Source organism: Pseudonaja textilis, chromosome 1 (genome assembly GCF_049901715.1).
Source record: "Pseudonaja textilis isolate UNSWEBS1 chromosome 1, rPseTex1.2, whole genome shotgun sequence".
NCBI lineage: Eukaryota > Metazoa > Chordata > Lepidosauria > Squamata > Elapidae > Pseudonaja > Pseudonaja textilis.
In genome coordinates, this window is record NC_141990.1 from 215,113,362 (window position 1) to 215,129,296 (window position 15,935).

At 40.9% G+C, this 15,935-nt stretch overlaps 1 protein-coding gene across 1 annotated transcript in view; it reads right to left on the reverse strand.

The window, feature by feature from the left end:
• GLI2 (GLI family zinc finger 2) overlaps positions 1-15,935 on the reverse strand; it is a 260,165-nt gene that overhangs the window by 26,743 nt on the left and 217,487 nt on the right. The window contains exons 5-6 of the mRNA XM_026707931.2: positions 14,992-15,183; positions 1,321-1,522 (exon numbers count right to left, since the gene is read on the reverse strand). Of these exons, the coding sequence (XP_026563716.1) occupies positions 1,321-1,522; positions 14,992-15,183 (394 nt within the window). The remainder of the gene's footprint in view (positions 1-1,320; positions 1,523-14,991; positions 15,184-15,935) is intronic.

Sequence of the window (15,935 nt, forward strand, 5' to 3'; positions counted from 1 at the left end):
CTTTGGTGCATTCTGGATTTTCCAAGGAATCCCCTTAAGGCAATTTCCCTTGACTTTATGCTTTAAAAAAAAAATTCTGAGACTTATCAAGCTCACTGGAGCTGGCCTTTGTCAGTTGCATATTATCTCTTTGCTGGCCATGAATTACACATGGTCAGTCCAAGTTTATCAAAAGATCACTGATGAGCGCCAGAGATTTTTCGGGAGCCATGTATCATTCAAGGTCAGTATTTCTATTGAGATATTGTGTGCTGTTTACTATAGATTCCTGGCATTCAGTGGCCCTGCTGCTTCTGCTATTTGAATCCTTCAAGGGAGGAATTGTACATGTGGAAATTACTGCTTACTATAAATTAGAAATTGGATTCATGGGCATGTAAAACCCAACAAAGTACGAGAATGTGCTGATGCTTAAAAAGAATATTTACTCATACCATCAGGAAGTGTGAGTCTCATTTTAATTATTTTTTTTATTAGTGGTTCATCCAAGGATTGACACATTTATAAATAATCAGAGAAAATAATTTAAATAACATTGCTCAGTTGTTGATAGCTTGGGGAAATAGATACAAACTTTAAATAATTGTTTACAATTGACAAGAGATGCACAGTTTCTGAAGAACATAAAATAATCCACTTGAGGCCTGTTCACTTTCAACTTAATGGAAAAAGAACATAGCCCTCTCTGTTTCTGAAATCAGGGAATAGCTTCATCCCTGTATACCAATAAAAAGCTTTGGAATAAAGGTTTGCAAACAAGACATCTGCACAAGTTCCATTTCAAAAACCGTTGGTTTTAATAACCAAACGAATATGACTCAACGTGAGAGAATGAAAAACTGCTTATTTTGTCGATTTAACTGTGGAGAAGCCATAGGCATTTTACAATCTCTGGCTCACATCTGGCCCCTTGGTTGTCCTGGTTCAAAATTAAATAAGGCTTTTCTGCTAGAAGTACTGATGGGGGTGAAGTTAAGTGATTTGGCAAGCCTGGCAGGCCAGCTCATCCCACGCTTCGGAAGGCAGGTAGACCGGCCCCTCTTTGGGCTGCTTATGGTGCAATAGACTGACTGCTCCTAAGGCCATCAAAGGTCTGTCCTTCCTAGGCCGTGCATGCAATACATCTACATTGGTTTTATTTTGAAGGCAATTGCCTTTTTTTTTTCAGTTTGCGTATGTATGCACCTATTCCACATCTCCACAAGAATCCCAGTTTGGCCCTTGGGGAAACTGAATTGCAATCCCTGCTGTAGTTTAGGATTGTGCCAGAAATTGAAAAGTTGAGAATTTCATTGTGTGAGGTATTTCATCTTGCCTTACCTTATTGCCCCTGCTGATAAATGGCCATACGAGCCACTAGCGGCAGAACTACTTCTGGAATTATTAATATAAGCAACCAGGGAATTGGGTGAAGTCCGAATCATGGTTTGGAGGTCAATGCTGGCGTCGGACAAGGGGGATATAGAAAGCGCTCGCTTCCTGCTGAGTCTTGGCGTTACTCTTGGGCTGGAGAATCTTGACACTGTGTGAAATGAAAATAAGGAGAGAGAGAGAGCATGGTTCCAGTGTAAAAGAAGCTGGTTTTCAATCTTTTTAAAACAAGTATTTCAACCCGACACAATTAATTTGAAATTAAATACAGGTAGTCCTCAACTTACAACAGTTCATTTAGTGACCATTCAAAGTTACAACGCCCCTGAAAAAATGTGACTTATGACCGTTTTGCAGCATCCCCCGTGATCATATGATCAAAATCCAGATGTTTGGCAACTGGTTCATATTTATGACCTTTGCTGTGTCCCAGGATCATTGTGATCCCCTTTTGCGACCTTATGATGAGCCAAGTCAATGGGGAAGCCAGATTCACTTAACAACTGGGTTACTAACTTATAGATTGCAGTGATTCGCTTAACAGCAGTGGCAAGAAAGGTCATAAAGTGGGGCAAAATTCACTTAACAAATATCTCACTTAGCAACAGAAAGTTTGGGTTCAAGATCTACCTGTACTTAGTTTTGCTGGAAGCACATATTTCACACCATAGCATATCCTAAGCTGAAAATTTTATTCAAAAGAGAATCGGTGGTCTGTTCCACAATTGTGCTCGTAAGTCGAGGATTAACATGTACATTTAAAGTTTGTGTGATGTTTATATATGGTCAGTAAGATCATATATAAAAACCATTTATCTATGGGCATTCAGAATGATAACCTCAGTTGTTATTACACGAGTGACCACAACCGACTCCTGACCTTGGATGAAAGAAAAAGAAGAACAGAATGCTACTATCTAGTGCTCTCAATGCTATGAAATGGCAACATTTCTAAGGAATCCCGCTAGGGTTGTTTGCAGGAGATGGTCAAACAATGAAGACTCCAAAAACTCAAGACTGTCACCACAACCATATGACTGTGCCTCCCCCTTTCACTGGTGATACAGGTGCAATGCATGGAAAACGGAGCAGGACTTTGATCAGGTGATCGACAATCCCTTTGCAGTTGTCCCAGGTATTATAATCCTTTCTAATACGAGATTAATAATGTCTACAGTATTGTTAATTATATGAGCCTCATAGATCCTGGAATGCACTTCCCACTGAAGTTTAGGTGGTATCTCAATTTTGATGTCAGTGCAGATTTAAGGAAAAACAAAACCCAGCCCTCCGTGATCTAACTGAGTTTTCTCTGGTCTCTTTATTTTTATATAGCATTATGAGATTTATTGTTGACTGATTTGTTGCATGCAACAAACCTGTTACATTGCTTTCATTCTGGTTGTAAGTTGCTCTAAGGAGTTAGGGTGGCATGTAAATTGCCTTGCATAAATTAAGAAAAAAGGCACACAAAAGTTGCATGTGATACAAATATCTTTGATTTTCACCTTCTCATCCCCTCCATAAAAGTGGTGAAAAATGAAGATTTGCCCTAATACTGTAAATGGCCACACTCAATTAAAAAATATAAATATAGTTACATCAAAAGTGCCTTTGCCCTGGGCAAACCTGTGCTGCCATTCTCCTGTTATGCATTTGCTGTACTTGGGAGATACTCAAGGTTAAAACTAACAGTACTGACCAACAAAATCAAAGCAATTGATATGCTTATTTTACACAGAGCTAAAAGGTAGAAAAATCAGGTAAGTTTGGTAACCAGATGTCTTGAAGAATTTTGTTTCGTTTGTCACTACAAAAGCAAAACAACCTCCCAATAACGTAGTTTGCATATCCCAAACTAATTTACAGATCACAACATGCTCATCCAATAAGCTGTTGGTGAAATATGACTCAGATTTAGCATTTATAAGCTAGGGACCTTAAAGGAATGTGAAGCATAGATACAAAGATTCATATGTATTAATGGGAATTTCAATCCACAGCAAATATTTTATTTAGAAAAATCAGTGTGAGATGATTTACTGCTGGTATATTAACCTAGTGTGGATTGCTAAAATGGACAATTCATTTTCTAAAAATGGTTGGCAATGTAACGAAAAGCTTGGCTCATTTACATGTACGGAAGTATAAATGTTCATCCAGTCCGCATTTAGCAAGTACTTTGGTTAGACATCATACACAAAAACAACAGTAATTGTCCAACCAAATGTTGTGTGCCTGTCAATAACACACATTGGAACGAGAGTATTCTGTTTGTTGCACAAGAAAGTTAGTGCACTACTTCCAAAATCAAGGCTGGGTGCCATAGGAGAATCCCAATGAGGGCACAAAAGGAAAACAGACCTAACGCCTACTTATGAGGGAGGAACTCAAGAGTTCAAAAGCAGCAACCCTCTATTTGTCTAGCAGGCAAGATTCATTGCTTTCAAGTGGGTATGAGCAACTACAATTCTCAATGGAGCTATGAAACATTCTTCAAAAAAAATAATAATTCTCCTATTTGGAGAATAAACAAAGTAAATGGACGTAAGTAGTGTAAGCCCTTCGTTTTAGGTCTTCCCCCCTCAGTTTACTTCATAAGAGTTTGGCATTTAATTAATAGTTGGGTTGTTTGCTTTCCTTCTTTAAAAAACATTTGAGTTTAGCTGAACCGGTCTGTATATTTGTCGGTTTTTTTGAGGAGAAGTTGGGTTCCAAATATGAGCCTTGGAATAGGATCCTTTTTGAACTGGGAAAATTAATTTGGTTGGGAGAGGCCAAAACATTAGATTGGTTCACTTATGGCTTGTGGAGGAAGATGATAGTGGTTTTACAGAGTAAATAAGAGTCTCCTTTGGAAGAGTTGTCAGTCAATGACTTTCATCATTTCTACAAATAAATCACAGGTTTTGAATATAGGGAGGTTAGAAATTAGTTGACCAAGCAACCTCATAGACGCCAATTCTGGTTTGAGCATGTTTGCCATTAAATTAGCAATTCTCAACCATTCAATCAAGTAATCTCTGCTTTACTTGGGTCTATACCAGTGCTAGGAGAACTGGTTTAATATAATAAAAGACACAGAAAGAGGAATACTTAGTGAACAGTTATTAGAGGATTTGTCCCCAGAAGACTCTTCCCTACGTGTCAATTATTGGTACTAGTAATTAATTATGAACACGTTCACCAAATTTATTCATGTTTGATTTCATAATAGCCAAAACACGATTCATGAGCAATGTTTCATGAGACATGATAATGCAACAAAGATTTTAAAGATATCTCAAAAATGAATTATTATTATAGTTTAAATTCCCATAATTTGCCATCAGCCTCATCAGACTAAGATTACCAAACCTCAAGATCCAAAAAACAGAACTAATTTGCATATTACTTTGCATTTTTAGTTATTGGTCCCAACAAACTCAGCATATACTGGATTTCACAATGTCTTGCTTTCAGTCATGTGCAATAATGAAACCTCTTTCATCTAACTAATACCCTGTTTCTCCAACAATACGGCCTCCCCCAATAGGAAGTCCCAGCATGTTTTCTTGGCATGAAATGAAATTAAGCCTCTCCCCCCAAATTAAGGCCTATATTAAAACATGCGAAATGGGGGGGAATGGCAGGGGAGCTTGGCATGGCGTTTGGAGCAATGCCGTGGTGTTTGGCGCAGCCATGTGGCATTTGGCGCAGCCATGTGCGGCCCACCAGGGCTCCTCTCTGCAACCGGAGCCTGGTGGAGACACTCGGCTTCAGGTGCTGCTTCCCTGGCCATCAGGTCCAGCGGAGAGAGCCTGAAGCTGTCCGTCCTTTCCACCCCTCACCCAGCCCGTCCCTGTCCCCACGCATCTCCAAACTCACTGGCAGCTTCAAACGCGGCATGGGCATCAGGCAGAGGTGCTCACTCGGCGGGGCTCAGCTCGGAGGAGGATACGGTGTGGGCTGTCGCCTTGCCTCCCTGTCCACGAATGAGTGAGCGCTATCACTGCCTCGGGCAGCCTCTCCCAGTGGCCCCTTCCGGGTCGGGCTGGAGGGACTTGGAAAGGAAGCCAAGCTCGAGTCAGCCCGGTTCTTTTGCTTGGCAGGCGGATGCGCACCAGCGGCTCACTTTCCCGGCTCTGCCAATCCTGCTCAGCTCCGGCGTGGCCCTGGCGGGATGAGTGGAGAGTCCGGCAGGGAGGCGATCACTGCTTTGGCCAGAGCTCTGCCGCCGGGCAGGAGGGCCCGCCTGTCAGCTGCGCTGGGCGCCCCAGGCGAAGCTCTTTGCACTCTGCCTGGTGCCAGGCAGGGATGGCCACTGGGCGCTTCTCCTGGGGTGGGCTGATCCTGCACTGTGGGGGTTGTGAACCCGCTCTCCTTAGACATTAGCAATACTCCCAAGCAGAAATAGCAATGTTGCTTGGATGAAACATCTTGGGGAGTTCAAAATCCCAATCGTTCCAAACTTTTCTGGTGGCTGTGGTAGGTTTGCATCAGATTCAGGCAATACCAGCGAATCTAAAGGCTTAATTCAGTAAAGGCAACAATTATCAGTCATGTAAACCATTTGAAGGAGCTGAATTGACAGGCAGGAGATAGCACTAGGCATCTCTGCAGGAAACAACATGAGTTTATCACCAAAGAGAATTCAGTGAAACTTTGCCAAGCTCGGTGTTAACAGCTGCTACTTTTCACATACACTCTTCGGCTAGCATCATATATAGAATATGAGCTCTAAATTTTACAGTTTCAGCATTTAAGAAATTCTATTTATTTAATATAATTTATTCTAGTCTTTTTTAGATATGAGCTGGAAGATTCCCTAGGCTTCCAAAGCATCAGTTTTATTGACTCCTTGAAATCTTACTCACTTCCCATGTGGCTGAGGAGAGGTTTTTCAACTTACCATCTTATCATCAAACTAAATTACTTTTGATTTCTTTAAGAGAGCTCACACTATTGAATGTTGAGTACAATATAGCTTTCTACTGTTTATATTTTTAAATGTTTACTTACCATTAAGGTAAAAGTAAAGGCTTCCCATGCCCAATCATGTCTGACTCAAGGAGATGATGCTCATCTCCATTTGCCAAGTGAGCCCCCAGTGTCCAAAGGTATTTCCATGGTCATGTGACCAGCATAACTATATCCTGAGGTGCATGGAACACTATTACCTTCTCACTGAAGTGGTACCTATTTATCTACTCACATCTGCATGCTTTCGAATGGCTAGGTGGACAGGAACTGGAGCAAGGAACCGGAGTGCACTCTGTTGCGTGGCATTTGGGTTTCAAACCCAGACTGTCAGCTTTGCAGCTGACAAACTCAGCATCTTGAACCGCTGAGCCATTGCGCCCCCTTACTTACCATACAGCTGCATGTATTGTATAAAGTGTATGCTATAAAGATAAAATAAAAGAGAACACATTCAACCATCTTACTATGGGAAACACACTGTGGTTTATTATTTTGCACTGGGAGATCTAAGAACATTTATACAAAAATACTCACAAAGGTTTCATGAGCATGGATAATACTACTGAGCTTAACTGAGAAATAGAGTAACTCTCCTTGGTGAAACAGACCTACCATTGGCTTACAAATTCCCATGCTGACGTTGTAGATGTGCTCATATGGGGCTGCATAACTGGCTGTCAATTCTGCACACTTAATCCAGCAACTGCTTCCCTCTGTGGTTTGGCTCTTGGGATCCAGCAAGACAAGCATCTCCCTGAGGATGAACTGCCGAGGCTGGACAGCATCTAACATATGCCTAACCTCCTTTCAAAACCTCTGTGTGAATGTATCTTCTTAAGCAATATAGTCATCCAGCTAATGAGGAATGATGCAGCACTTTATACTAAAGGCCCTTATTTTGATTATTCCTACAAGACAGAATTTTGCCAAGATGTAAACGTATTCACTCACTTGCCCAAATTGATACAGCCATGAAGGGCTTTGTTTGCGTGTGTCCATTCTCCTACTTTACCAAGGGGAGTGAGCAAGTTGGCTTTCACAGTCATATTTATCTCTGTTACTCCCACCTCTCAAGGGAGATCTGTTTATTAATGTGCCACTTCCCTTGATAAATTACTAAATAGAAAGAAAAGCCTTGTACCCGGTCCTTGCTGCTCCTTCCCACCATGATTTATGCCTGCCGTGTCAGCTCTGCCATTGGTTCCCATTAATTTGACCACTGTAGAAATCTTGATGTCCAAGAGTAGCCCAGGTTTTATTGGTGCAACCATTTAGAGACCTCTAATCTTTTTTTTTTCAGGGTATAAAACTCTGCTGGAAGCTGTCAGTTTCTGCAAGATAACCTGGGACTTATTTTATCACAAATCAAGGCATATGCATTTCATTACTGTCTGCTCTAATTTGGATCCTCTAGATATTGCAAGATGTGGTGAAATTTCTTTGGTGTTGTTGATTTTTATACCTAGAATTGAACACAGTGGGTTAAGTTTCCATTAGACTCTGCTACATGATGCATTTACATATATACTAAAGTCACAGGGTTGATCTCAGGCCATTCTTCTTTCCACCTCCTAGTACAAATTTCTAGGAGACGCAAGCAAATCAAAAGCTTGTTTTCCTTCATTGAAAGGCTGCACAAACAAAAATATAAGAAACTAAAAATATTTATTCAACTATAGACTTCCTCTGTCAATCACATTTGTAATGCATATATAAAAGGGTGTTCCATTACAAATATTTATCATTTGTCTAAATTTATGGGGAGAAGCTGGGAGACTTCAAGTACTACTAGTCCTCCGTTAGACATAGAAGCTGGATGGGTGACTTTAAGCCAGTCTCTTTCTCTCAGGCCAATCCACCTCACAAAATTGTCGTTGTGGGGAATACAGGATAGAATGGGACAACTTGCCACAGCCAACTCACTGCGGCCAACTAGCCATGAACAACTTGCTGTGGGACAATTTAACAATTCAATTTAATTATTTAAAATATTTTTTTTAAAAAAATTGTTGTCATTCACACTGCATTCTGTCCCTCCTTTTGCATCTTTTAAAAAATGATTCTATTTCACCATTTCTTTGATATTAGTGTAACTCTGGTCCCACAGTGAGTTGCCCTGCAATGAGATTGCCGGTAAAGGAGAGAGGAAAGGGAAGAGGACAACCCAAAACCAGGCTGACAGACTCAGTTATAGTGATGATGAGTGCACCACTGGAAGACCCAAGTTAGGGTGGAAAAAATCTACGTGGATGTTATAGGCATCATCATCATCATCCAATTCTCTGAGAACAGAGATAGTCATTTTTGTTTTTCCTGGACATTGTATTCATTGGTCTTTCCCTTTGGATGGGTATTATGCCTCATAGGATAACCCATGTGCACCAAATTGTGCTTGCCCTAAAGGGAGTTTCAGTCTTAAGTAGAAACTATTTGGCATCAGAAGATATAATCCTTCATTCTGGTAGATCTGGTCACTGTTACACTGCTGCCCTTGAGTGACACAATTGACTGCTCCAAAAACTTTATAGACCTATTAGATATAAACAGGACCTTCTCCAACCCAGAAAATTATGAGAGATAAGGACCATTAATGCAAAAAAAAAGAAGAAGAAGAAGAAGAAGGAGAAGGAGAAGGAGAAGGAGAAGAAGAAGGAGGAGGAGGGCGGCCTGTTAAATTTTTAGTAACGTTATGATCTGTATCCTGGTAGTGGTAGAAATTTTGCCCAAGGAAATTGGAGAGACCTTGGGGTAGAAACCATAACATTCTCCAGATCACACTTCAACATCAGTTTATATCTTAGCTAGTAAAGAGGCATTAGGACTCCTTGTAGGTTCTAAATGTTGTTATGCATGTGTCTCATAAAATAGATGATATCAAGGCTAGGGCAGAGGCCTGACAAAATGCCTTTTACATTCCCTATTTATTTCTAGAGATTGGTAACTGAAATTGGTTTTAGTTAAACACTAATTCTGATAGTCTTTCTGATTTGGTGTTTAATTAAACATTGAATACCATTCAAGACCGTATTTCCCTTAGGTATTGAATATGTTGAGTCTTACATGTAGAGTGAATTAGTTTCTTTTTTATTAAGAAACTACCATTGTATTGTTATGTGATTTTATTAGGCTTTTAGTATTTTTTACTTTTTTACTTTATTAGGTTTTCAATTTATTTAAAAAATTTTTTACATTATATTATGTTTTTATGCATTGTTAGCCACCTAGAATGACTATTTTGACATAGGCAGTCATATAAATAAATAATCTCTTGTATCCATGACCCAAGAACAAGGGAAAGAAAAAATATTCCAGGAATTATTGTTGCCTTTGTTACAGTAATTTGTCTTTGTGCTTTATTTCTTTTAGTGAATACTTATCTTGGTTCTATCTCTAACTGATGCCTCAGTGAAAGATTGCGTGAAGCCAACATCTGCTCTAAGTATAGCTGTGACCATCATCATAATATCTTATCAAGCTATGCTGCTATTTTAGTTTCACTTCTGAGGAAGTAGACAGGGGGAGTTTAGAGACAAATAATCTCCATTATCTCTAAAATGGATAGATTACATACAAGGAATCAAGGGTAATAAATGAGTACACATGTCAGGATGTTCTTGGACAGGAAAGTGACCTGCCAGCATTTTAAAAGAGCACACAGGAACAGAGTACTTTTGAATCTGCAAAAAATATTTTTTTAATCATATAAGGCATGGGCAGTCATTAAACCAATGAAAAGTAGACACATTGTGGTATGCATATTTAAAGTATTAAAACTGTGATGGTGAACCTATGGCACGCGTGCCACAAGTGTCATGCAGAGCCATTTGTGCTGGCACATGAGCCGCAGGCAAACTTACCTCACTGCGCATGTACGCGCCTAACAGATTTTTGTTTGGTTGGTTTGAGGCCTTTTTCGGCCTCCCAGAAGCTTGGAAAAAGCCTCTACAAGGCTTTTCAGGATGAATTATAGGCCTGTTTCATCACTTCCTGTAATACCAAAAAAGGCCTCAAACCAACTGAAAAATCAGCTTGTGAGGCACAGTGCAGGTAAGGGGGTGGCAGAGGGGGGGATTGCACACACATACGCAGGTGGCATGGGGAGGGTGGTGCACATTGCATTCTGGGTGGTGGCACACAAGTGCGTGCACACTGGCATGCATGCAATTTTTGGCACAGGAGTCCAAAAAGGTTAGCCACCACTGTACTATAACCATCCAAAGGTTAAGTTTACTCCTGCAAGACGGATCCAGTGGTCATTGCTGAATAGGTTTATCTTTCTACCTGTTGCCCTCCTGTTCGTTGTTCTACAACAGGGGTGTCAAACTGGTGGCCCATGGGCCAGATGCGTCACATGTAGGCCACACCCACCCCAGTTTTGCGAATGGGAAAACATCGCAAAACGTCACGTGATGGCAACGTGGTGCGGCGAGTTTGACATCCATGTTCTACAACATCCCCAATAATTCTTATCCTTGCTTCTACCTAGGTTCAATCTTTTTGTTGATTCTATCTAATATACTAGCACACACTCCTACCAGTTACATCAAAATGGAATCAGGGGTTATGAGGAGCATGGAAGGATATTCACACCACAATATAATATTTACAATGATACAATGATTTTGGTGTTTTGATATTCACCAAATATCAAAACAATTAAAAGTTACTGAAAGTAATGAAAAATCAGTAGGAGAAATAAATAAGGGAGGCAGGTTTGATTAAAACAGCTATTACAGCTAACAAATTGTTGCAGGGAAGCAAAACGGAAGATTGAAATATGATATGAAATGAATGGACAGGAGATGAAAGAAATGGAAACCTGTAGAAACCAGTTAACTGACTAAAATGGGGGTAACACATGTTAAAACTAGAATGAAAAAAAATCAGTTGATTGTTCACAAGAAAGACTGTGGTTCTTCCTCCCCATAGCCACATAAGAATAGATCCTGGTAACCAAGATGTATTTGTCAGTGTATATAATGCAAGTTTTCAGTCTACCCTCAATCATGCCATTTCCCGTGTACTCCCATACCAAGATCTTTACCTGAATGTGAGCTGGAGTACAAACTCGATTGCAGGAAATACAACTTCAGCGTGGTCAATGTCTGGAATACTCCACCTGACTGTGGTTTCTTCCCCAAACCCCAAAAACTTTAACCTTAGACTGTCTACTATTGACTTCACCCCTTTCCTAACAGGTCTGTAGGGGGCATGCATAAGCACATCAACATGCCTACCGTCCCTGTCCTATTGTTTCTTTTTATTCGTATCCATTTCATGTATTCATAATCATGTTTATACTTATACATGTTATCTAATATATGCTTGACAAAATAAATAAATAAATAAAAATAAACTTGTCTCATTTAGTGGAGACTTATAAGTGGATGGATAACCATGCATCAATAAGAAAGATCAGATTTAAATATAAATTATTTCTGTTCTTTAAAGATAATGGCATTATCAAGCAGCTTTGACAATTACAATTACTTTTCATTTAGGTTTATATTTGCTTCATATTAACTGATATATCTTGCCCTCTTTACAGTGGTGGGATTCAAAAACTTTTACTACTGGTTCTGTGGGCGTGGCTTGGTGGGCGTGGTCATGTGACTGGGTGGGTGTGCCTTCTTTTTTTTGCCACCCTCCACCCATTTTTGGGAGCTTCCTAGCCTCAGAGGAGCCTCTGGGGGGCATTTTTGCTCCTCTAAAGCTGTTCTGAGGCTCAGGAAGGAAAAAAACAGAGCATGGGAGGGGCACACAGCACCCCTCCAAGCTCCATTTTGGGAGCTTCCTAACCTTAGAGGAGCCTGGGGGGGGGGTGTTTTTGCTCCCCTAAGACTCTGGAAGGCAAAAAATGGAGGGGAGGGGCTGAGCTCTTCCCTCCATTTTTTGCCTTCCTGGGCCTCAGCAAGGGGAATCCCGGCACAGCTTATCTATGCACAGCTGATTGTCGGGAGAAAAAAAAAAAAGAAATACCTTAGGTGAATATCAGGCGGGCAGGTAAGCAAGTGTCGGGCAAGAGGTCGACCGGATTGGGGGCGTGGCCAGCCTGAATTTACCACCGGTTCGGCGACCCACGCCAAATTCTTGCTACTGGTTCGCTCGATCCAGTGCGAACCGGCTGAATATCACCACTGCCTCTTTATATGCATACACATTTTTCTACTTTCAAAGTTATGCCTTTCCTTAATACTTTGACTCTTTTGGAAAAGAGCTGAAAGTTCAGAAAGGGCAAGTGAAGTGCTACCCTACAGGGCTTCACTTCACCTCCTTTGGTGCTTGATCAAAAAGGAAACAGGACTCAGTCCTAAATGGCTGGATATCCCTTCTGTGCTCCTTCTGCTTTTGAAAACGAAGTAAAATCCTATTCATAGGACACCAAATCAGAAGCAATATTAACTTAAGCTGAAGCACGGTAAATAAATATATCATCAGAGTTCTGTATCAGGCAACTCCTTTCGCACCAAACAGCATGTGGCTGCCATCTGTAATTTTCTTGTGAACTTTGTTTTTTATGTTCTGTAGTGTCACACAGCATCGTGTTTGTTCTGGCACAGATGATGTCCTAAGAGACAAATTTCTTAGGGTCCTTTAGTTTTGCAGTTCAAGGTATTCTGAGATCCTTCTTGAGCTACACAAAAGCTGTCTCACCACCTTTAAAAACAATTAAGGCTCCTTAAGCCAGCATAAGTAAATGGGATTTTTTGAAGAATCCAGGACTCAGCAAAATTTTAGCCAAAAGATCAGAGGAAAGAACGTTGAGAGACACCTTATATTGTACTTTCTGTTGAGTGCAGTAAAATTAAATTTCAACATTACAAACACTATTGTGATGCTACATCCACAACCAGCAACATGTATTAACTTACTTTTTTAAAAAATTGGTATCCATTTAACTTTGATAGCTCCTCTTTTTGCAATGACTAATAAGCAGCGAAACACAAAGATCTTGAATTCATGTTAGTAAATCATATGCGACTGGGTTTTGCCCGTATTTCCTATCCTCAGAAAGTGTGACCTACAGAAAGTGGAAACACTACAGTGGTAGCCATTGTTATTCATTTGTAGGCAACTTTTTTTTAACGGGAGGCAGGGGTGGGGGTGGGAAATCACCCCAAGGATTGAAAACCACAGCCACAAAGAATTCTTTGGAGAGGACAAGGACTGAGGGGGAGGGGGAAACAGCCCTTCTAAACTAGTAGGCTTTTAAAGTTACAGATGAGCCTCCTCAGATTTAAAAGCTGACCTCATTTCTTTGGAGGTTGCTAAGGTTTTATCCTCCTGCGTGAAATTAACATAAATGCAACAGGGCGGAACTGAAGTTTTACTCCACAGAGGCCTGCTGCGAATTCTTCTATGGCACATTAAAGGTTGAGTGGTTTACTGTGGCCTATGCGTCAACAGAAAAGCCATGAGCTGGAGGGGTGGAGACACACTCTGAGAGAGGCTGATTTGAAAAGAGAACAAATGAGGGAATCTGAACCATGGGGAAAAAAATTGTGTGCTATTTCATTTCACCAAACCCTATAAGCAAGAAGTATACGAGTGTATGTATTCATCAACTTTCCCATAAGCTACATGGCTAAAATTCAGTGAATATTTGTTATCGAAACTCATACCACCCCCCAAAATTGATCTCTAATATGCTACTAGATTCTGTTTTATAAAACACGCACATGGTTTAACCTGGAAAACTATACTCAAAAGATATCTTAAATTTAGTACAGTACTCGGTTATAGCAATGCATAAGACATGTGTTTCACAGTGGCTTTTCCCAATGGTATTGGCAAAGTCCTAGTAAACTTTCTCCTACTCAGGCCCAAATATTGTCATCAGTTAGAACCTGCTCAATGGTTGCCTTATTTCCAGTTGTTCCCACCTTATCTATATTTGTGAAAAGAGGGAAGCTGCAACATACAATCCAGGCATATTAAGCATTTGTTAGTCACATTTATTTAATGAAAGTGTTTGTAGCGATTTCCCCCTGAAAACTGCTAAAAGTGCTTCAGCTAAGATGACTTGCCTATAGTCTCTCAACAACGTAAAGAGATCCTCATCACAAAACCTGTACTAATTCTGCAAAATTAATTCCTCCCTTTCTTAATGGGTTTGAAAGGCTGGAGCTGTTCAAAGCATGAAGTTTAACAAGCAAGCAACACTTTAAATGAGAACTTTTTTTCCCTCCGTCCCTCCCAGTTTCTGAAGAGGCGGGGTGCAGCATTTGTTCTTGCACCGTGAAGCAATCGTGCCTGCTCTCATTTAGCATGGCAGAGCCTTTCAGTTCACACGTCTTAGCTTCCCAGTGTCTGCCAAGTTTAATGAGGGTGTTTGTTATCCAGTAGAACTGGAGGTTTAGCAAGACAAGTTGTACGTTCTTTAAGAAGAGTTTGCAAAAACAAGTGGGGGAAAGAGGTTGGTCCTATTATTTGGGCCATGTGGCAAAACAGGGCCTTCAGCCACCTGCAGGAAGTGAGAGGATGTCAAGTAACCTAGTGTTTTCGACAATCTGATCTTTCTTAAGGCACCTAGGTGAGTGCACTCAGGGCCGTTTTTATGATCAACGTTACAGTGCCGTTTACCCACTCCAGAAGTGCTCATTCCAGCAAGAATATTCCTGAACACGGATCCAAGCCAGAGAAGGCTCTTTTACTCACCATCTACAGGGCTGAGGTAATCATGAAGATGCGTGGCCCCGGCTGCTGCTCCACTCTGCACAAGGAGATCCCCGTAAGGATTCGGGTGGCTGGCCATGAATGTCATCTGGTGATAGTAGTCTGCAGGGCTGGCTCCTGGAGGAGGATGAGGAAGGCCAAAGAGACTCCTCTCTTTCAGATGCTCATGAGCTACTGCACGGGGAACAAGACAGGGGCAGTGGAGAGAAGAAGGGTAAAATGTTTCCAGAAGAGCAAAATATCTGTGAAGATGTTAGAATCTCCCTGTTCCCTGCCAAAACTGTAGTAGTAACTCTGACATGTGCTTGCTCTGGACAAAAGACACCAGGCTGGGGCCCTCTACATTCCTCTATTTCCGCAAATTTATAAACAATCTCTCATTTCTAAGCCCCCCCCCACTCCAAAATAATCCTGCTGTATGAACAGAGAGTTCACAAGGGAGAAGGAAAAGGAGAGAAAGAGGGGGAGGAAGGGAATGGAGGAAAGGAGGGGAGACTTCTGGATACAGTAATGTTGTCGAAATTAACATCCTGCCTTTTACAAAAGAAAGACAGACAAAGCCTAGTTAATGAGAAGCAGCATAAGAAAATTAAAGCAGGGATCTAATAAACTGTGTGTGTGTGTCTGTGTGTGTGTGGGGGGGAGAGGAGAATGAGAGTGTTTTTTTTTTTTTCAAATAGTGTGCCTGGCACTGGAAAACCATTTAGCTTGCCAGAACCAATTATCCTCACTTTTGCCCATTTGTGAATTTTTCAAACCTGCCTGCCTCTGTGCCCATTCTACACTGAACTTATTTACAAAGGGAGGGAAGGGAAGAGGGAGGGACAGGGAGAGAGAGAAATTTGAAAGCCAAGACCCCTTTCTAATGCCAAATAATAATAACATTTCTTTTGCAGGAAGAAAGAAGATTCAGGGGGTCATACTGA